Genomic DNA, 23,168 nt, shown 5'->3' with positions numbered 1-23,168 from the left:
AGCAACCCTCCCACGACACACTCACATATACGTCATGTTGCTGTCACGCGTTCCAGTCCTTCTTGTAACTTTTTTGTTTACGGATGCAGGATTTTAACACTAAACTTGATAAAAAAAAAATAATAATAAAAAAAAAACTTAAGTGTGATTTTTTTCATCTTCTTGCTGGCCATGACTCAGTGCCGTTCTGATTTTGTTATCAGGAAATGGATTTTTTTTTTTGCTCCGCATTTAGATAGCAATGCATCCAAACCTCATCTTTCCTTCTCTCTCTCTTTCATGCTGATTCTTTCTCTAGGTATCTTACTCTGTGTGTGTGTGTGTGTGTGTGTGTGTATGAGGAAGCAGGTGCAGGGAGGGAGGCCAGTGGGTGGTGCCGTCACAGCCTCAGTAGGGGGCTTCTGACTCACCCGGGCCTACGTCACACATGCACTCGCACAACCAGCATGGACGAACTGTACATGAGACCAAACGTGCATCTTTACACTCATATCAACGACTCTAACACACACATATAGTGTTTTTACCACACATTCAGTCACCCTCATTCGCAGTGCCTCACACACCCTTGTAATCGTTGCATATGACGTAAAAGTAAAGAATGCGGTTTCAGGAACCTGCTGCTCCTTTTCTATAGAGCTATGCGACGTCTGTGTTCGTCACTGCAGTAATAGATATATACGTCGAGCGAGGATGTTACACGAATATGAACGCATTATTCGGATGGAACTAATAATAGGGTTGAAACAGAAACAAATAGAGGTATTTTTAAAGGCAAGGGGAATCTCATTTATTCATTTATTTATTTATTCATTTATTTATTTATACTTACGTATTTTTAGGAAATTTTCCAGAAGGTTTTACATTTGACTAAAAATGCACTTTCATGTGGCATGCAGGACAGAGAGAATGTTCACCAATGCAACTGGTTATATGATGCATATACTGTACCAGCATATAGTACTAGTCAAAAGTTTTGACATAGGTTTAGGATGGATTTTCTTAATTCTGAACGATATTTAGATTTCCAAACTATGAAATAACACATACAGAATTAAGTGAAGCACCCGATGAACCTGACTCTCATGAAGATCATCCCAGGAAAACCAGACCAAAACTTAAAGTTACCAGCATCTCAGATTAGAGCTGTTATGAACAGCACACTTCAGTATCAACTGTTTAAAGGAGATTATTGCATATCATGATATTATCATATCATATCATATCATCATATCAGCATATTATTATCATATGCACAGTAAAGAAACATGTTCCCATCTGTACAATGAAATTCTTCCTTTGCTTTCCCCATAATGAATGCCGCTTAAAAAGTCGAAAAATAAGCGTAAAAATTTAATAAAAATAGTAAAAAATAAAACGAATATTAAAATATATATACATATCAATTTTGTAATTTAAATGCCTTTAGGATTGCTTTACATTGTAGAAAGGAATAAACATCACGAAATGTCACGAAACATCAGGAAAGACCAGTTGGTTGACAGTTGGTATATATAGTGTGCATTGTGTTCACTCCCTCATCTTTAGGAGCTCCCTGCTCAGAGTCAAAGTGGTTTACATTAGGCTTGAAGTTTGTTTGTATGGTGGGAAATGGAAACTTGATTTACAGCGAGGTGTGAACGAAAGTAATAACCCTGTGACCATGTGTGACGTAACTAAGGCTGAGGAACTGTCAGAGAATGGATTCACATATCATGTGGACCTTGCTGGCATTTCTATCACTTCTACTAGTAGTTCTCACTCTCACTCATCTTCTATACCGCTTTATCCTGTATTTAGGGTGGCGGGGACCTGGAGCCTGTCCCAGGAGGCTTAGGGCATGAGGCAGGGTACACCATGGACAGGGTGCCAATCCATTGCAGGGCACACACACCTATTCACACACTACGGGCAATTTGGGAACGTAAATTAACCTTACCTACATGTCTTTGGAATGTGATAGGAAACCGGAGTACCCGGAGGAAACCCACCAAGCACGGGGAGAACATGCAAACTCCATGCACACAGAGACGGGAATCGAGCTTCTAATCGTAATTAAAAAAGAAAATTATTTTTGCTTTATCCATCTTGAGTAGACAGTTACCAGACAGTAATTTATACTAATTTCTATTAATAACTAGTTAACATCAAAGTACATCAGAGTAGTTTTGGTGTACTTTGTAACCAAAGTGGCCTGTTGTTGAATTCCACAAATAGAGGTGTTAAATACACAACTAATTCATCTTGTACAGGTAAAAACTGTGGCATTTTCACTGCATTCTCAAGCGAACATCATCTCTTGGAACATAAAAAGGGAATCTGGAGTAGGGATAAAGGAAAAGAAGTACGTTTATTTACTAGCAATTTCCTTTGTGTGTTTTTTTCCGAAAACTTCAGTCACATTTCAGTCACTACTGAAAGAGCGCTACAGATTCCTTCACCTCCATTAAAAAATGCATCCCGTTTCTAAAACAATTATTGGTTTATCTAAGAAATAAAATGCACATCGGGGCTTATTACCGTATCTTTGATTAGTTGGAGAGAATTATTTGCAAAGTTCTGATTGTAAGCTGACGCAGAAGGTTGTACAACAGATGACAAGATGCTGTGCTATGAACAGTGCCAGTTATCCAGAGCGACTTGTAAGTCGCTCTGGATAAGAGCGTCTGCCAAATGCCTAAATGTAAATGTAAATGTAAATGCAAAGATAAAATTGTATAAAATTTGTCCCTCAACTCTAAAGGCAGATCAATGAGGTTGAAAAATCCTAGACTATTCTATATTCTATTATAGAGTTGTTGTTTTTTTTTGTTTTTGTTTTTTAAGTTGCATCCCTTGTCCTGTCTGGGGTTTTCTGTCCCGCTGTGTCGAAATGCATTTGCATTCCATAATTGTGTGCTAATGAAGAACAGTTCACAAGCAGAAGCCAGCACTCCACAGGAAAACAAGAGGAGGTTTTTCCTTCCTAAATTGCAGGGTTGCTAGTTAAGAGGTAGCGAAGTAGAGCAGTGAGAGGAGGACAGGACAGGAAAGGAGTACAGGCGAGATCCTAGGGGCCATTCGGGTTAAATCTGATTCGTCATTTTAGACGAAACCACACCGAGCAAAAAATAAATAAAATGAAATGAACAAACTCTCTCCATGGGTCGTATCCCACATCCGAAAGAGTGAGGGAGAGAGAGATGAAGGGGGTAGGAGGAGGGGAAAGAAATCTCAGGAATGTTTTAAAAGGTTTAATTACGAGATCTCGAACGTAATTAAGTCCCGTTCCGATCTTTGATGTAGTCTTCCCTACGCTGGCTTTCATTTGTGGCCATGGTAACTGCGTTAAAGACTTAAACCCGCTCCGGTCAGGGCTGCTCAGAGGAGATGAGACAGAGAGGGCGGGCACGCTTGTGCGCGTCGGTGCTCGTATGTAATCAGTCAGACAGACGTAACGGGAATAACGTTATCTTTTTTCTCTTTGAGAGGAAAAAAAAGTGGCGATTAATTAAAAGATGAAAGTGCCGTCGAATGAAGTTCAGCCATCAAACAGCACCTTGAAGGTGGAATAAATAACAACAGTTCGTGATCAGTCTCTAATCCCTCTCTCTCTCTCCCTCTCTCTCTCTCTCTCTCTCTTTCTGTGCCTCATCAGTGCCACCAAAGCATCGGAAAAAGTTTATTGCAATTGATTTGCAGCTCAGGGAATCGTCTCAGGACAAAAGAAACGCAAACCAAGCAAACAATACTTTCATGAGAACACACACACACATTTTGTACTTGCACTTGTATTTAAATAGATTCACACTGGCATGAAAATTGTAGCTTGTTGTAGTTTGTTTGCCTACATCCCAAACCACAGACTACCACCCTAAACACTCAAAATAGTGCCCCACTATAGGTAGTGATAATACTACAGTAAGTGGCATATTATTGCATCTAGAATTTTGCATTTTACAATACGACAATAAAACAGCTTGTCATGGTAGACAAAAACTAAAACGCATAAGAGCATTGAACTTGCATATCATTGGAAAGCACTGACACTGGAGACTCCTTCCATTAGATGTAGAACTGCAGGCATTTATGGATGTTTGAGATTTTTTTTCCTAATTATGAGCATATGAGTAGATATTAGACAGTTATAGAGACTGTATGCAAATTGTAATATAAGGAATAGATTCTATTGGCTCAGGTTTCTCAGTACAAACTTGTTTTTTTTAGGACCTTCAACTGTCTATTTATTTTCTTCATCTCTAACATTTTTGATTACACTTCTCTCTGTGTCTCTATGTTTCTTTTCTAGCGATGCCTGCGAGCCTGAATAAATAACACTTCGCGATTGCACTAAGCCCTTCTCCTTTTCTCCCTCTCTCTGTCTTTCTTTGCTGCAGGTCGTTGTTGACGGAGGAGAAGTTTGTTTTCTGCACAGGCCTGGTGCTCCACAGGCTTCAGTGTCTGCGAGGTTTCGGAGAATGGCTCGACTCCATCAGAGATTTCAGCTCTCATCTTCAGAGTCTCAGCCTGGACTTGCCGGCATTTTCTTGCCTGTCGGCCCTGGTGCTGCTCACAGGTAACACACACACTCACACACACACTCACACACACACACACACAGTGAGGATAACCCTAAAAAAAGAGGGTCCTCTCATTTTTCTTTTTCCTCTCGACATCCCTCGCTCTCACATTCACACCTCTTTGTGTGGCCGGCGCTGATTATCTCAGGTGTGGGACAGGTGATGGCCGAGACTGGGTTTAGCCACACGGGAGGACTAATCCCCTTTTTAATCACAGCAAAAGAGAACGAGGAGAGAGAGATCAAGATAGAGAGTGGAAAAGGGGTTGGTCTATTTTCTATAAGGACAGCTGGGGATTATTGATTATTGGGTGGCAAAGTTCACATAAACAGGTGTGTGTGTGTGGTGTGTGTGTGTGTTGTGAGAACCAGCAGGTGTTTCAGGTATTATGCACATGCATGACTGACACGGATGCTACACAATAGGGTGAGCCAGGGCTTTATTTTAAAGGAGGAATGCTTTCCTACGAGGTTAAAAATCACTCCCTTTGTGTCTCCGGCACAAAAAGACGTGTTGATCTTTGTCTAATTGTATGCATGTAATTTGCACACAGATTCATTTTATATGTATGAGAGAAATGATCACAAACTGATAATGAGTTTATGTGCACAAAAAAATGCACACTTTATAGGAGCTTATAAAGTGCTATCCATCTTAAGTGATTGATTTAAAAATAATAATTACTGCGCTAAGTGTGTGTATGTGTGTGTGCCCTGCGATGGTTTGGCACCCTGTCCAGGGTGTACCCCGCCTTGTGCCCTAAGTCTCCTGGTATGGACTCCAGGGCCCCCACGACCCTAAATACAGGATAAAGCGTTATAGAAGATGAATGAGTGAGAATTAGTGCGCTATGACTAGATCATATGCCGGATTTTATTGTATTTATTTACATTTTACATCGTAGCTTTTAGGGATGAGAATCTCCAGGGACCACCCGATATAATATTATCACGATACCTAAGTGGCCGTTCGATTTATATCGCGATTCTCTTAGTATCATGATTTTTTTCTAAATGTATAAAAATTTATTATTAAATGTTTTTCAGATTTGTTTACAATTCCAAACAAACTTTACAAATAATTTGCTCGTCCTAGACGGGATAGTGTGTGTGAACAGTTTAGAGCAAACCACCTGTAGGATAGATGAATTAAAAATCTAGTTTGTGAAAAAATTCGATTTTGAAGTCAATGAGGCAACACATGTATTGCCACATAAAAGAATCTTGATAAGTAGCTGAATCAGTTTTTCAATCAGCTTGATCGTTGAGGTCCACTAGAGTAAGAGGCTAATGATTAAACACACAAAATTACAGTAGAATCAATGTTATTAATATTAATTAGAGGAGAAATAATAGCCGATAATCTATTTAATAAATTGCTAAAAGATAAGGGACTTAAAAAACCGACCTGCCTTTCCATGTGTTTCTTTAGCAGAATGTGTGTGTGTGTGTCTGTGTGTGTGTGTGTGTGTGTGTGTGTGGGTATGTGTTGGCCTCCACGGGGCAGCACTTAGCTCTGTAGTGGAAGGAATCGAGCACTACTCAGTGGAGACCTGCTCTCCACCATTCCCCTTCTCTCTCTCTCTCTATCTCTCTCTCTATCTCTCGCTCTCCATCCACTCGTCTACTCAAACTATCGACCCTCTAAAAGTGTCTGCGGTGAAAGAGAGCCATCGATCAGCCCCTAGAGAGCAGGAGAAAGAGGGAGCGAAAGTAGAACGAGGGACAAAGCAGCTGCTGAACACCCACGGCACGAGAATAAATAAAAGCAACAGACACACACACACACACACACACACAGATCTTATGTTTACACCCAGGCTAATAAAGCTTTAACAAACTACCTGATAGCTTAATTAAAAAAAGAATATTATTTAGATAATACAAATAGAGTAAACTGATAAAGGACAATTAAAATAACATTTATACCCAGCTAAACCTTTAATAATGTAATCAAAAAAAGAAGAATAGGATTTTTAAATCCAGTTCATGCCACAATTATAACATTTGCTGAAATTGTAAAGAATTCAGCTACTTTTTGGTTTATATAATTTGTTTAACAAAAAAACTGTAAAAAAAAAAAAAATACTAACTACGCTCACACCAACCAAACCCCTAGGTATTATTTGGCAGCAATAAATTGTAGTCATTGTTTATCTCTCTCACATCATTGTGGAGGAATTTTGATCCGTTCTTCTTTATTTTTTCAGTTCATTGAGGTTTTTAAACATTCGCTTATGAACAGCTTTCTCAAGGTCCCACCACAGCATTGGGTTGAGGTTCGGCCATTAAGATTTAGATTTACTGCTGTGCTTCAGATCATTGTCCTGACCCAATTTTGACCACAGCTGGTCTCATATGGCCCCACATTTGCTTCTAAAATACTCTTGGATCCAGAGGAGTTTGTGGTCACCTCAATGACTGCATGGTGCCCAGGTCCTATGGCTGCAAGACAAAGCTCCCCCTCCTCCACCGTGCTTAACAGTGGTGCTTAGATATTGCAGCTTATATGTCGTTTGGTTTTCGCCAGACATGATGCTGATCATTACATAAAACAACTCTACTTTTGTCTTATCTGTCCATAGAACATTTGTCCATAATGCTTCTTTAGTTTTTTGAACCTTAGTCATGCTTCTGTGTTCTGTTTCGACAGAAGAGGCTTTCTCTTGGCAACCCCACCAAACAAACTGTACTTGTTCAGTCTTCCTCTAATTGTGCTGCCATGGATTTCACCAGTTCCCATGTTCAGTGAGGCCTGTAGAGTCTGAGATGTAGTTCTTTGGGTTTTTTTGTATTTCTCTGAGCATTGCAAGGTCTGATTTTAGGGTGAATGTGGTGGGACATCGATCCCTGGAAAGATTGTCTTAAATGCTTTCCAATTGTAAATAATCTTTCTAACTGTAGAAGTCTGAACTCTAAATAGTTTTCTTTTTTTTCAGTTTTTTTTTTTCAAACTATACAGAACCAAAAAAAAAAAAAAAAAAAGAAAGCTTTTAAAGATGAGTTAATCAGTTAATCTGATGATCAGCAGCACCTGGCTGCAATCCTGTGGAAACACACACACAGGTTGTACTAATATTTCAAACTAAACAACGTTTTAAATATGCAGCTGATATGAACAACTTAAAGTGCTAACTTCCGCAACTTAAAGTGACTTAATTCCTTGTGTTCCTTGTTACTTTGGCAACAGTGACACGAAAACGCCACTGCTCGCATACGCGCTTCATTCAGACTTTTAGGAACATGCATGAATCTAGGGATTCTATTTGTAACAAATTGTTAGGGTGAATAGAAACAGTTTGTGATCTGCAATTCATTTGGATTGATGAAACATCCAGCGTGGAGTGAGAAGTGTGTGAAGAAGGCAGGCTCGAGGCTTGTTATTGACACACCAGTGCTAAAGTGATAAAGCAGGAGCTTCACACTAACTCAGTGAGACAGCAGCTAGGAGCAAGTGTGACATTTTGTTCCTTTTGTAACCCAGGCCCCACACACACACGCACACACAGGATATTCTCAGGTCTTTCCATTTGTACCTTCACCAGCCACATTAGCAACAGATGAGTATGAGGTGTGTGTGTGTTTCTGGCAGGGGGGTGTTGAGGGCGGTGGATGGTAAGTCATGCACCAGTCTGACATTAGGAAGCTGCTGGTGGTGTTGTGTGTACTAACGACATTAGTATTGAGCTCTAATCAGATTTGGCTGTTGAGGGGCACCACATTATCTTACTAATTGTCCTGATTGTGTCCTGTGTTTATGATAATACTATTAGAGAAATAATCATGTCAGCGCCTTTATTTCCTAAATCCGTGTACATAGTGATAATTTGTCCTTATCTTACGTAACATTCGACACCTTTAAATATAATCTTACCGACCCAGTGTGTGTATTTTGTTTTAATAGCAGTTATTAAACGATTAATATTACAATTATTAATATGCAATTGTATTAACAATATTTATCAAAAGAGATCTTCTGTGTGTAGTGTGTAAAAGAATAAGTATAAATATTAGCAGTAGGAAAGGTTGCCAAGCTAGTATTTGTTAAAGGATGGGCCATGTTTAGCGAGTAAATTTGAGCTACTTTAAGAGGAAGAGGTCATTTGACTGACATGGCAGTTAACCAACCACAGAGCTTTTCCTACATCTTATGCAAGCATGCCAGATCATCTCATTTACATATCACTATAAATAAAATAACCTTTTTTAACGACAAGGCAGGATTTGCACTGTTGGTGCATGTACAGTACTATGCGAAAGATCAGGCCGGTGATTAGTACTTGTGATGCTGAATGAGTGGTTGAAAAAATGAGAGGGAAAATGAGATTGCTGCTGAAGTCCTTACATCAACAACCAATTTTTTTTTGTTTGTATCATCAAACAGTTGTTCTCATTTCCTTAATTTAAGCTACATAATTTAATGAAATTTAATGTGAAGAAATTTGGGATAGATAGATAGATAGATAGATAGATAGATAGATAGATAGATAGATAGATAGAACTGCATTCAATAGAACATAAATCTCCAAATATACTTATTCTTTGTCTCTCTTTTTCTCCTTAGATCAATGTCCTGGCCTCAAAGAGCCCAAGAAGGTGGAGGAGCTGCAGTCCAAGCTTGTCTGCTGCCTTCGAGACCACTTGAGCTCAGGCGTGGCCACGGGCGTGGCCGCAGCAGGCAAGGCCCCACCCTCAGTGGCTGCCGTTCTGGGCCTGAAGGTGGAGCTTAGGTCACAGCGTACTCAAGGCCTACAGAGGATCTTCTACCTAAAACTAGAGGACCTGGTCCCACCTCCACCTCTCATCGACAGATTTCTGGACACACTGCCCTATTAATACAGACACGCCACCCCCAAAAGCTCACCCGGGCACGCCCACAGGCTGGGGAAACCCTACAGAGAACGGAGCCTGGCGAGAGACTTCACTGAACTTAAATCTTCTCTCAAGAGGCTTCAGACGTACACTCTTTTCCACCTCAGCCTCAGCAGTATGTCTGAAAGTGTTAGCGTGTGTATATGTGTGTGTGGGTGTGTCTGGGAAAGACAGAAAGCAGAGCTGTGCTTTTTGGACTGTGCTTCTATGTGTGTGTGTGTGTGTGTGAAAGGGAAAGAAATTAATAGATAGATGAAAGGTTTTCAGTTCAGTCAAAATTTCAGTTCGGTCAAAAAGCAGGCCGTCTGCTCCACATACACCTACACACAGTTACACACGAGACACAAGGGACATGTGAAAGGAGTGTGTGTGAGAGTGTATATATGCTTCTCTGTGGAACGCTTGAGGGAAAACCAATCAACAGACGTCCAGACAAAGTGCATTAAATTCTAACCATGGAATCACACTCCGAAAAACTGCATACAAGTGCAATTTACTAAGTGCTATTTAAAAAAAAGGAGGAAAAAAAATTAGACAGAAGTGTAGGAAAGAAAACACAGGAGTATGTGTGTGCGTGTTCCATTTCTATTTCAACTCTAAATTATTTTACTACTACGACTCACCCTGTGAAGTAATGATATCAACCCAGGCAGATTTCTCACACACCAGTCTGCTCACTAACTCTTGCAACTCTTGAGCAAGTTCTACAGACTTGAAGTTATTGTAGAGTTTATTTTTTATCATTATTATTATTTTTCTGGTTTTTTTACAAACCAGGGAATTTTAGGGTTAGTAGTGTAGAGCTAAACAAGAGTGCAAGGGAGCATTTGGGCTGCAAGCACTTAAAAAAAAGAAAGGAGTTAGGGATGGGGCACGGAAGGAGGGAATGATAGAGTGGGAAAGAGGGAGGGAGGGACGAAACATTCCGTGCTCATGCTCATTTTTATAAGTTTCTATTGTTAACACCGTCTATTAATACGGAGGACTGTGTTGCAAAAAAAAAAAAGTTTGTCTTTTATTTGTACAAAAACAGATTATATGCATGGTTTTCTCTTTTTCTCGCCTTTCTTGCCTGTATTTATTTTGTTTGCGAAAGACGGCCAGCTCCTCAAAGGGCTCGGACACATTCACAGACTGGGCTTTTCCGCTAACATCACCCAAAAGGCAACCATTTGCGACAAATGGAGAATTATATAAATATATAAATATATATATACACAATACAAAACTAATATTTTGAAGTGTTTTTATCCAATAGATTTTTTCAAATCTTGTGGTACGAGTTGTGTATTTTTTGTTTAGGTTTTTTTTTTTTTTTTTTTTAAAGAAAAGACAAGATTACAAAAAATGTCTCTTTTCAATTTGTTTGGATTAATTTTTATTTTCTCTTTGGTTCACTGGAGGCTCTGTTCAGCACTTTGAAATTATAAAGAAAAAAATGATTATTTTTGTCTGAAAGCGTGTGAAGTTTTGTTGCTGCAAGTTCGCTGCGAGACCGAGGAAAGAACAATGTCTAAGGATGGAGGAGGCTGAATTCTTTACGGTGTGACGTAATATAATACAATATAACGTCATATATTTTTTAAATGGGTGAGATACGATGCTGCAAGAATGTCATGAAAGTGCAAATATTGAGTGATTTGCTTATGGAAAAAGTGAAATGAATGAGGACAGTAGAAATAGAAAATTTTCATTAGAAAAATAGTAGAATAATCAGTTTGTAAGTGATTAAAGACAGTAATTTTAACATCAAAGTCTTTGCATATATTCTGCACATATGGAATTAATTTAAAATTTAGTTTATGTAATTACGTATATAGTAGTTATATGATATACTACGATAAATATTGTTATACATCTACACATCTTTACACAAATCTGGGTATAAGTAGCAAGGGAAAAAAAACGATAATTTCTAGCATTTCTTTTTCAGTTTCAACCCCCCCTCATTTCCTTTCTATTGGATTACATTTAATAATATGTGTAGATTCAATTAAAGAAATCTGAACAAATGTTTTTCTGTGGCAGGCTGAAAAGTCCCTAAAAATACAATTTAAAAATTGGTTGTTTATGTAACAACCTCAGCAGCAACCTCATTTCCCCTCTCGTCTGTTCCAACCACTCTGCATTCAGCTTCACCAGTACACTAATCACCAGCCTGATCATCTGTCATCATCTGCACCTGTTTCTTACTGGTTTATGCCTAAAGTTAGATGTTTTTTATGCATGAATGATTCATAGGTCACTGTGTGGCTTAACAAGCAAACAAACAAAAAGAGAATCCTCCGAAAATTCTCAGGTACAGGGACGGGAGTAAAAATGAAAGTCTTTCGGGGACTTTTGCGCAGTACTGTGTATCTAAAGGACAACCTGTGTTTTTATATTCCATATTTGTAAAGGTTAATCTTATCCCTAGCAAGTTTAAAACAACATGGAAAATTACTAAACACAATATAGAAAGAAATTCCACTTAATGTCATGTGTATAGAATTCAAATGCATGAATTTTTAACGCAGCTTTTTAAGTTTATGCTACAACTTTTCACAATGTACATTTATACAAGTGTATCCTTAGCACCAGGTAGCAAAGGAACCCTGGTTACAATCTTTAAACCCACCTCCTTAGCTCAGGCCTTCCCTAACCCTTTGTGTGTATCGCTGCTGCTTGTTGTCCCCCGAGACCCCATTACACTGATAGGGTATGAGTGCGTTAAGTATCAGGGAGGGATGATGATTTTAGGGGGATACCATGAATGAGAGGGAGCAGATCAGGCCTCCAGGCCTCATTAAACCCTATCGATCGGCATGGTGACATTTTAGAGGCGAATTACACACACACACACACACACATATATATATATATATATATATATATATATATATATATACGGCTGCTCATTCTCTTTCTCCACATCTCCTTCTTGCTCAGACTTAACATGTCAACAGCAAGTACACCACCCATGCACGCTCAAACACACACATGCAGTAGGTAAATGCATGCTTGCGCACACCCACTCAGTAAAATGTCATGGTCTCTTGTTTTTGTATATATGTGTGTGTGTGTGTGTGTGTTCTGTACCTTTGAATTATAAACAACTCTCTAATTGTAATCATAAGGATGCAAGTGAACTGTGTTTTAACCCAGTTCAATTCAACTTTACAGCCTTTATACTGTACATGCACACTAATGTTTTTTAGATTGGGTGTAAATTAATATAACAAAATATATCACATGAATGAATGGACAACCAGAGCAAAAGCATAATCTGATTCAAATAAAATTAAATACAGCACAAAAAAAATGATATACTACTATCAACCGGAAATAAGCACCACACTTATGTCACCTGATCCAGAATTTTTTTCTATTACATTTTATTTGCATAAGTTTAAAAAATGCATAAGTGTAGTAAAAATCCATCTATATGATTATAGAAACACCAGTAAACAATTATTAATCTTTTTACCGGGCATTGTTTACTCGTTTTAAGTTTGTCAGGTTATTTTGCAATTTTGACACATTTGTCTCTGAAAAGAAACCAAATGATCAGAAGTCAAAAGAAAAATGTAAGCTTGAAATTAGTATGTCTTGAAATATGTTTCATAATCTTATAAAGTATTTGGAGTATTTTTTATTGAAAATGCTAAATTTATATTATATTATTTTGTTGTAAATATGTTATGTTTGTAAGTAATACACATACACAAACACACATATATACAATAAATGGAAGAAACCCGGAGTACCAGGACAGAACCCACAGAACATGAGGAGAACATGCAAACTCCATGCACACAGACCTGAGACGGGTGTTTTTTTGTGAGTTCCGTCCAAGTACTCCGGTTTCCTCCCACAGTCCCAAAACATGCAGATTAGGCTAACTACCATTTCTGAATTGCCCGTAGTGTGTGTGTCTGTGTGTGTCTGTGTGTGTGTGTGTGTGTGTGTGCGTGCGCGCATGTGACCCTATATACAGGAGAACACAATACAGAAGAAGAATAAATGAATTAATGAATATTTAGAGCTCCGCGGCTGCACCACAACTATAAATGCTCTGCTAGCAAAAAAAATCACAGCGCTGCAACAGCGCTAACATGTATGAATGTAGCATTGTGCAAGCTGATTCATTTCTATACAGCTACTGTACAGTTTCCAAAAACATGCATGAGTGTACCGTATGTGCAATGAGTCTTTTTGCATATACTGTATATTCATGCATATTTTGCACCTGACGGCTAGTGCCCAAGCTAGCAAGCTGGATGCTAGTTAGCAGTCAAAACTGCAACGATCATGTGGCGAGATCCCTTTACAGGACATTGTGTGTGTGTGAAACATTTTGACAAATATAACAGCAGTGATGAAGAAATACTACAGTATCATACGTTGGCTTATATCCATCTCTATGCCCTTTATATTGAAGGGTTTTCTGTACAGTCATTTTAATAGAAGTAGCAATCCCCTTGCTTATTATCAGGGAAAGTTCATATCACACATTAGAACGTGGCGGCAAAAGAGTGATCGGTGTGAATTTAACTCTGGCATGGTTGTTGTTACGAGATAGGCAGGTTTGCGTACTAGCGGATACTGCTAAGGTTGTCACCTTCGTCTTACTAAGCTCCTTAACGCAACACACTGACCAACAGGAAAACGTTTTTCAAGAATCAGGCCTTTTTTTTCTATTTATTGTTTCTTGCCAAGCAGGTATGGATAGCTTGTGTGACAGTTCGCCATATAAATGTGTGAAATATAGCTCAGTGGCACCGAGGCGTCATGTTTAGCACTGTGGCCTTGCACCTCGAGGGTACGATTCCCACCTCAGGTGTGTGTGAGAGATTTCACAGAAGTTTATATTAAACCCAAAAAGCATACATGGTCTGGGTTTTTTGAATGATGGTACTCACTGACCTAGCGATAGGACTGAGCCACCGGCACAAAGGAAACCCATAAAATTAGGTGGTTTTAAAATGAATAGTTGTAATTTTAACGCTGATTGATGTTAGCACTTCTTACAACTTTAATAAGCAGAAAAGCATTTGGAATGTACACCAGATTAGGCCTTGATGTGGATTAAGCCTTGATGTGAAGCAAATCATGTTTCACTTTTGTCAGACAAGAACAGGAAGCTGTCAGTTGACGGTGTAAATAATTGGCCCACAAAATAGATGTCAAATTGGATAATTGCATGAATTAGAAAGTGCCAGGGTTCTTGTCATAATGGCTGTGAAATTCGGCGGGGTTTTTTTGTGGGTATCAAAATTTTGTCCGATTTGTTGACATAGATAGATGGATCTCCACTCAAAAATACTAGCCATTCTTTTTTAACTACAGAAGAGTAAAGAAGTCAACATGTATTATGTAAGTCTGAACTTGACTTAAAAAAAAAATCAAGTACAAAGATGAATGATCCAGTCTGGTTTAACCTAGAAGAGGATGTTCTTCTGTTGCTTCTCACAGGGTTTCTTGTTCTTGATGTTTTTGTTCTACAACGCTCACTTGCTAATTAAGGATCTGTACCAATACGCGAATCCTTCAAAAAGCTTTTTTTTTTTTTAAACAATGCCTACTGTTATTTACAACATGAATTTATAACATTACTAAACATTCACCAATGTTTGTTCTGTTGATTCCTGGTGATCAGGCAATATCTTATAATGCAATATGTATACATCTTGTGAACTCCCAATATATTATGATATGGAGCAGTAAGGAGTCGTATAGCCGTATAGACAGAGGCAGGTGGAGACCGGCTTGGTGAAGCTGTCAGTCAGGGAGCAGGCAGATCGATCCGGAGTGACAGGTAGCAGATCCCCCTGGAGTCTTCATTACAGCCTTCTATTAGAGCAAGAGGGGAGGGGTTTGACTGCCTGTGTGTGTGTATGTGTGTGTGTGTGTGTGCGTGCACTGAGCGGCTCATGCAATATTGATCAGCTGTTAGTGAGTTTGTTGAGAGGGATCAACAGGGCCGGACTCACGCTGTGACGAGTGGCAGCAGAGCTTTAACACAAGAATGAGCCTCAGCACCCCCTGCAAATGCTCCAAACATGTACACACACACACACACACACAAACACACACACACACACTATATATATATATATATATATATATATATATATATATATATATATATATATTGCCCCTTCCTGTTTTTTTTTTATTTTTCTTTTGCATATTTGTCATACCTAAAAGATTGAGGTCAACAAACACCATTTAGTATTGCACAAAGATAACCTGAGTAAATACAAAATGCACTTTTTAAATAAAAATCCCATTTATTGCGGGGAAAAAAGCTGCCCAAACCTACCTGGCTTTTTGTGAAAAAGTGATTGCTCATAAACCTACTTATTATAACTTAATGTGCCATCCTTAGAGACAACGACTGCAATTAAACGTTTGCAATAACTTGCAAGGGGTTTTTCACATTTCACACTATGGAGGAATTTTGGGCCACTCTTATATTCAGAATTATATTCAGGATTGTAATTCAGCCACATTGGAGGTTTGAACCAGTTTAAGTGGAAAAAAATATGGCAAAAAAAAAAACAGGAAGTGGCTAATATGTTTGCATATTTGTTACACACACATATATATATTTCAATGAGGGAAATAAGCATTTGATCCCCTACCAACCAACAATAATTCTGCCTCTCACAGACTGGTTATGTGCTCTTGTGGTACACATATTAATTGAAGAAGGTGCTCCTAACAACAATGTGGTACGTGTATAAAAGCCACCTGTCCACAAAATCTCTATCTTCCATTAAAACCCCACCACCATCGGCAAGACCAAAGAGCTGTCAAAGAAAGTCAGGAATCAGATTTTAGACCTGCACAAGGCTGGAGTGGGCTACAAGACCATCAGCTAGAAGCTGGGTGAGAAGGAGACAACTGCTGGAGCGACTATTTACAAATGGAAGAAATACAAAGTAACCATTAATGGCCCTATATGCAAGATTTCACCTCACGGAGTAAGAATAATCATGAGAGAAATGAGGGACCAGCCCAGGACTACACAGGAGGAGCTTGTGAATGATCTCAAACCCTAGGAAACCAAAATTGAGCTCTTTGTCATCTACTCGACTTTCTGTTTTCAGAGGAGGAAAAATGCTGACTATGACACTAAGAACACCACAGTCCCTACAGTCAAGTATGGAGGTGGAACCATTATGCTTTGGGGCTGTTTCTCTGCTAAAGGTACAGATTGACTTGGCTGCACTGGAGGGCCAATGGATGAGGCCATGTGTTGTAAAATTTTGGATGAGAACCTCCTGAAGATGGGTTGTGGATGGGTCTTCCAGCATGAAAATGACCCCAAACACACTGTCAAGGCAACTAAGGAGTGGCTCAAGAATAAGCACATTAAGGTCATGGAGTGGTCTAGCCAGTCTATATATATGGTTTAATAGTTTCATAATTTAGTATCTTGAGGATTGAGTTCTGTCAATGACCAGAGGTATTCTAGAGAAAAAACAGTAACAATTACAACTTCATTTACAAACCAATTTCGTATACTCTATTTCCCCATCCCAATTCAATCATTTATCAATTCCCATGCACTAGCTACCTCTCTCCTATCACACAACAGCTGCCATCCAGAAAACAGTGAAGGCTCCCATGCTTCCTCCTCATCTACAAACTCGGACAGAAGTGCTATCTACTGTACCCTCTTCTGTATATGTAACCTAAAAGACTCTGACAACGGCCTAATTCTACTGTGACTGATAAAGAAATGAGTATCACCATCCCCCCACTCAGAGATCATTGACTCCTGATAGCTGATAGGGTGCTGCAAATATTGTAGCATTCCACCTCATAAAAACCTACAGGTAGGTTGCTGGATTGGTGAGTCTACACTAAGTTTAGTGCCCCTGAAATCCCTTTAGGGTGTACGCCTGCTTCATGCACAGCGGTCCTGGTAGAGACTCTAGATCCAAGGTGACCAGGATAAAGCAGCTATTTGTATTCATAGTTTGCCATCCAATCATTATTATTCAGTCCCTTTACTAATCAGAAGTCTGATCATTCCAAAGAGTTGGAAACCATATAAATGTGTAAAAGTACCAGCAAAAGACCAGATATCATGTGCAGCCCAATATCGAGTTCACAGTAAATCATCCGCGTAACTACAGTGGTGTGAAAAACTATTTGCCCCCTTCCTGATTTCTTATTCTTTTGCATGTTTGTCACACAAAATGTTTCTGATCATCAAACACATTTAACTATTAGTCAAAGATAACACAAGTAAACACAAAATGCAGTTTTTAAATGATGGTTTTTATTATTTAGGGAGAAAAAAAATCCAAACCTACATGGCCCTGTGTAAAAAAAAGTAATTGCCCTCTGAACTTAATAACTGGTTGGGTCACCCTTAGCAGCAATAACTGCAATGAAGCGTTTGCGATAACTTGCAACGGGTCTTTTACAGCGCTCTGGAGGAATTTTGGCCCAATCATCTTTGCAGAATTGTTGTAATTCAGCTTGATTTGAGGGTTTTCTAGCATGAACCGCCTTTTTAAGGTCATGCCACAACATCTCAATAGGATTCAGGTCAGGACTTTGACTAGGCCACTCTAAAGTCTTCATTTTGTTTTTCTTCATCCATTCAGAGGTGGATTTGCTGGTGTGTTTTGGGTCATTGTCCTGCTGCAGCACCCAAGATCGCTTCAGCTTGAGTTGACGAACAGATGGTTGTCTCTGCGCTCTTGGGGTAATTTTGGTCGGCCGGCCACTCCTGGGAAGGTTCACCACTGTTCCATGTTTTTGCCATTTAATACCATAATTCCCTCCACACTCACCACCAAGCTGGAGCACCTGGGACTCAGCTCATCCATGTGTCAGTGGATCCCCAATTTTCTGACTGGCAGACCACAGGCAGTAAGGATGGGCGGCCATGTCTCAGCCTCCATCACTCTCAGTACTGGAGCCCCCCAGGGTTGTGTTCTGAGCCCCCTGCTGTACTCTCTGTACACCTCTGACTGCGTGGCCACTACCAACTCCACCACCGTCATCAAGTTTGCTGACGACACTGTCGTGGTGGGCCTGATCACCAACAACGATGAGACGGCCTACCTGGAGGAGGTTGGAAATCTGGAGAACTGGTGCCAGAGAAACAATCTCCTCCTGAACGTCAGCAAGACAAAGGAGCTGATAGTGGACTTCAGTACAAAGCAGGAGAGGAACTACCAGACCCCCATCATCAACAGGAGCCCAGTGGAGAGAGTGGACAGCTTCAGATACCTCGGTGTTCACATCACGCAGGACCTGACATGGTCCTGTCACATCAACACCGTGGTAAAAAAGGCCCGGCAGCGTCTGTACCACCTCAGACGCTTGAGAGACTTTAGACTGCCCTCCAAGGTGCTCAGGAATTTCTACTCCTGCACCATAGAGAGCATCCTGACGGGAAACATCACGACCTGGTTCGGGAACAGCACCATGCAGGACAGACGAGCTCTACAGAGGGTGGTGCGATCAGCTGAGCGCATCATCCGCATTGAGCTCCCTGACCTGCACTCAATCTACACCAAGCGGTGCTGGACCAAGGCCAGGAAGGTCGTGAAGGACCTCAGCCATCCCAACAATGGACTGTTTACTCTGTTGCGGTCTGGGAAGCGATTCCGCTCCCTGAGGGCCAACACAGAGAGACTGAGGAGGAGCTTCTTCCCGCAGGCGATAAGGTCTCTCAACCACACCACTAGGCAAAACTAACACAATATTTTCACAATTCTCACAATCAATCAATCAATCCTTATACACCCATGGACACTATGGACAACTCCACGCACATCACATCTACACTACATGTTCACGTTTACATTCTGGACCATTGCACAAAGTCACTTTCATAACCTGCACAAAGTCACTTTTTTATGCATATTTGCACACCATTATAGTTCTATGTGTACAATATATTTCTATTTTCAGGTTTTATTTTTTCTAGTTAAATTTTTATTTAAATTTTCTATCATATTTCTTCTATTGATATTTATTACTTATAAGTTTTAATTCTCTTTTTAAGGTCACTGGCGGTCGTGTAAGCATTTCACTACATTTCGTACTGTGTATGACTGTGTATGTGACAAATAAAATTTGAATTTGAATTTAAATTTAATGGCTCTCACTGTGGTTCGCTGGAGTCCCAAAGCTTTAGAAATGGCTTTATAACCTTTACCAAACTGATAGATCTCAATTACTTTTGTTCTCATTTGTTCCTGAATTTCTTTGGATCTTGGCATGATGTCTAGCTTTTGAGGTGCTTTTGGTCTACTTCTGTGTGTCAGGTAGCTCCTATTTAAGTGATTTCTTGATTGAAACAGGTGTGGCAGTAATCAGGCCTGGGGGTGACTACAGAAATTGAACTCAGGTGTGATGAACCACAGTTTTAATAAGGGGGGCTATCACTTTTTTACACAGGGCCATGTAGGTTTGGATTTTTTTTCTCCCTAAATAATAAAAACCATCATTTAAAAACTGCATTTTGTGTTCAATTATGTTATCTTTGACTAATAGTTAAATGTGTTTGATGATCAGAAACATTTTGTGTGACAAACATGCAAAAGAATAAGAAATCAGGAAGGGGCAAATAGTTTTTCACACCACTGTAAGTCATCGTACCGACCGAATGACACTGTTAAGGCTGCAAATATAATAAGAGGAGGTACTGCAGCAGCATCTCTAAATTGAGTCATGAACGTGTGTGGTGATGTTGCTGTGATGTGAGGTTATGTTTCAGATTTTTATCTCGTCCTCAAAGAGTTTCAGTTAAGGAGGTGAAGACACTGGTAAATATAACAAGAAAGTAAGGGTGATCCCTGATTAAAGTTTATAAGGCCACCCCCTTTCTCACATCGCATGCCGGGACTCCCCCGCTGGGGCAGAAAAGAGAGTGAGTGGGCCAATCGGTGGTGGAAACGGGGTTGGACAAGTGAGAGACACCATGGCCTTTTATTATCTGGTTTGTGGCACTCGATGTCAAGATTGACATCTTCAAACTGTCTCCTTGAGAGTTTGTGTTCGTTTCTGCCGCAGGCACTTTCAGTTTTTCCATCCTCCCACTACGTCTTTTGCTCGATCTCTGTTTCTCGTTCTTTCTCTGTTTTGTTGTTCTCTGGACAGGATGTTTTGTTCTCTGTGTGTGTTTAGACGGCCTACATTAAAGCCCGTGGACCCGATTTAACATTTCTGTTTATCTGATTACCCGAGCCTGGACGTAAAGTATTATTTGATGACTAAATAATAAATTAGGATAAAGGTCACAGTCAGATCTAGGATTTGGAAGCTGAGTACACCACAAACCAGACTGATGAATCATTCTGTACTATAGATACAAATAACCCTAATAGTAGTGACAGTCAACGTGCTACAGATGCAAAAGCGCCTCAATATGAACTGAATCTTGTAAAGATTTCTAAACAGTCGGTTTGTAAACTGGGAGTTATCTACGGCGTAGGTTTGTGAAACCTAGCTGTGTGGGTGATGCTTTTGTTGTCTCTTTGAAAACGGCGGTTGTGTCTGACCCTCTTCTTTCATGTGTGTTTTAGCTTGCGTGAGTGTGTGTTCGTGTGTGTGTGTGTGTGTGTGTGTGTGTGTGTGTGCAAGTAACTAAACCCATAGTGCCAGAGCTTTTCAAGAAGCCCTAGGGAGCACCAGAAATAAAATGTGCATGAGAGTGAGAGTCAGGGTGAGAGAAAGCACACAGCAGGCTTTGGTTGAAGCTCAGTTCACACATGTGGTTAATCCGCTGGTGTTCTCTTAAGCCGGAAACACTGATCACTAGAGCCCAGAGGGAGGAGCAGGTGTGTGTGTGTGTGTGTGCGTGTGTGTGAGTGTGTATATGTGTGTGTCTGTTTATGTATCTTGGTGGGAACACTGTTAGCTATATCTCACAAAAAAATTTAGATTTTTTTAACAAAAATGAAAAGGTTTTCAGTTGAACATTGGGAGTACTCTTAAGCCTAGGATTAGGTGTAGGCATAGTATAAATTAACTCATTCATGTTTTTTGATATTTATTAATACTCAGTTGGTTGTTTAATCCTTGTACCTCCAAGCTGCCACCATAAGACCCTTGGGCAAGGCCCTTAACCCTATCTGCTCCACTGGTGCCATATCATGGCTGACCCCGTGCTCTAACCCCAGCTTTCTAACAAGCTCAGATATTAAAAGATTTCATTGTGTACATTTTAACGTCTTCTTTGACTGATTGTGAAATAAGTAACATACTTAGTATTAAAGCAATCAGGGTTTTCACTAAACCCTTTATTGGTTGGTTGCTACTGTGAGCTGCTAGCAATCAGTTCATCGCGGTGAGCTTTCTTTCTTTGAATACCGTTAAGGGACTGTACAGTAGGAGCCGACCTCAGCGCCATCATTAAAAATGAGCCATAAATTGTAGGTTGACTCGCAAGAAACTTGCAAAGAATCTTACAGGAAGCTTGCATACAAATGAGCTTGCAGGAGGTTTGCATACCACAGTGTTTACTGCTCGCAGAGATGAAGTGACAGCTTTGCACGGTGCCTTCCCTGTTCCACGCTTGCATAATTATTTGTGCTTACATCACATACTGTAGTATCAGTTACCATTACGTCACATAATGGAATTTCAGTTATTATTACATCACATACTGTAGTATCAGTGTCAATATTAGGATGTTGGTATTGGGGCATTTTTCTGAGTATGAGTACAAGGAATAGATCATCGAATTAGTGTCAAAATTGATACATGCTTTGGCTTTATGAGTACACATTGTGATCGCAATCCCCAAATCTATGTTTGAATCAGACCTGTGTGTGACATTGGTATGTACTTTCATTGGTATATACTCTGCAGTGGGCTGGCAACCCATCGTATGTGCCCTCTGCCTTGTGCTTTCAGTCATGGCTAAAGGTTTTGAGAATGACACATTTTTACAAAATCTGCTGCTTTAGTGTTTTTAGATCTTTTGTTCAGATGTCACTATGGTATACTGAAGTATAATTACAAGAATTGTGTCTCTTAAAAAAATCTGCAATTCACCCTGGCACGCCGTCAATGATGTTGATTGCAATCAATGAGTTTATCAGAATTTGTGGCTTTTTCTTTTTTACCTGCCTCTTGAGGATTGACCACAAGTTCTCAATAGGATACACTTACAAGGTCTGAGTAGTTTCCTATCTATGGACACAAAATCTTGATGTTTTGTACACCAAACCACCTTTTCCTTATGGCTAGGTGCTCTATCATGCTGAAAAAGGTATTGTGTATCACCAAACTCTTCTTGGATGGAGAAAGTCAATCCTCAAGAGGCAAATACTCAGACAAATTCTGACAAACATCAAGTATTGTTTATGCAAGAATGCCATAAGTCAGGATGTGGCAAAAGTAAATTGACAGGATGCCAGGGTGAATTGCAGGGGTCTTGTTAGCACTGCTAATGTTGACTCTTTGCAAAAGCTTAATGTAACTGTCAGTATTAGCATTTGACACTTGGATTTGTACAAATTCTTGTAATTATACTTCAGTATACCACAAAAAACATCTGACAAAAATATATAAAAACAATAAAGCAGCAGACTGTGTGAAGATTAATATTTTTTTCATTCTTAAAACTGTTGACCTCGACCCCAAACATACATCGTCTGAGAGTTTAATGAAGTGAATAAATCAATGGATTGACATACATTATTATTTATTATTAATTGTAACAATGTAGCATTGTTAAAATGTCTTTGTTACGTTGTGCTTCCAATATCTCAGTAAA

The 23,168-nt window shown here is 39.6% G+C and overlaps 1 protein-coding gene across 4 annotated transcripts in view; it reads left to right on the top strand.

Moving 5' to 3' along the window:
• Positions 1-11,114, top strand: part of nr4a3 (nuclear receptor subfamily 4, group A, member 3) — a 29,031-nt gene extending 17,917 nt beyond the window's left edge. For all 4 annotated transcript variants that reach the window (XM_053487805.1, XM_053487803.1, XM_053487804.1 and 1 more), the window contains 2 exons: positions 4,377-4,555; positions 9,123-11,114. In XM_053487805.1, the coding sequence (XP_053343780.1) occupies positions 4,377-4,555; positions 9,123-9,394 (451 nt within the window). In that variant the 3' untranslated portion in view covers positions 9,395-11,114. The remainder of the gene's footprint in view (positions 1-4,376; positions 4,556-9,122) is intronic.
• The last annotated feature ends 12,054 nt before the right edge of the window (positions 11,115-23,168 follow it).

This window comes from Clarias gariepinus, chromosome 26 (genome assembly GCF_024256425.1).
Source record: "Clarias gariepinus isolate MV-2021 ecotype Netherlands chromosome 26, CGAR_prim_01v2, whole genome shotgun sequence".
In the NCBI taxonomy this organism is placed as follows: Eukaryota; Metazoa; Chordata; class Actinopteri; order Siluriformes; family Clariidae; genus Clarias; species Clarias gariepinus.
This window is presented reverse-complemented; position numbering and strand designations above follow the sequence as displayed.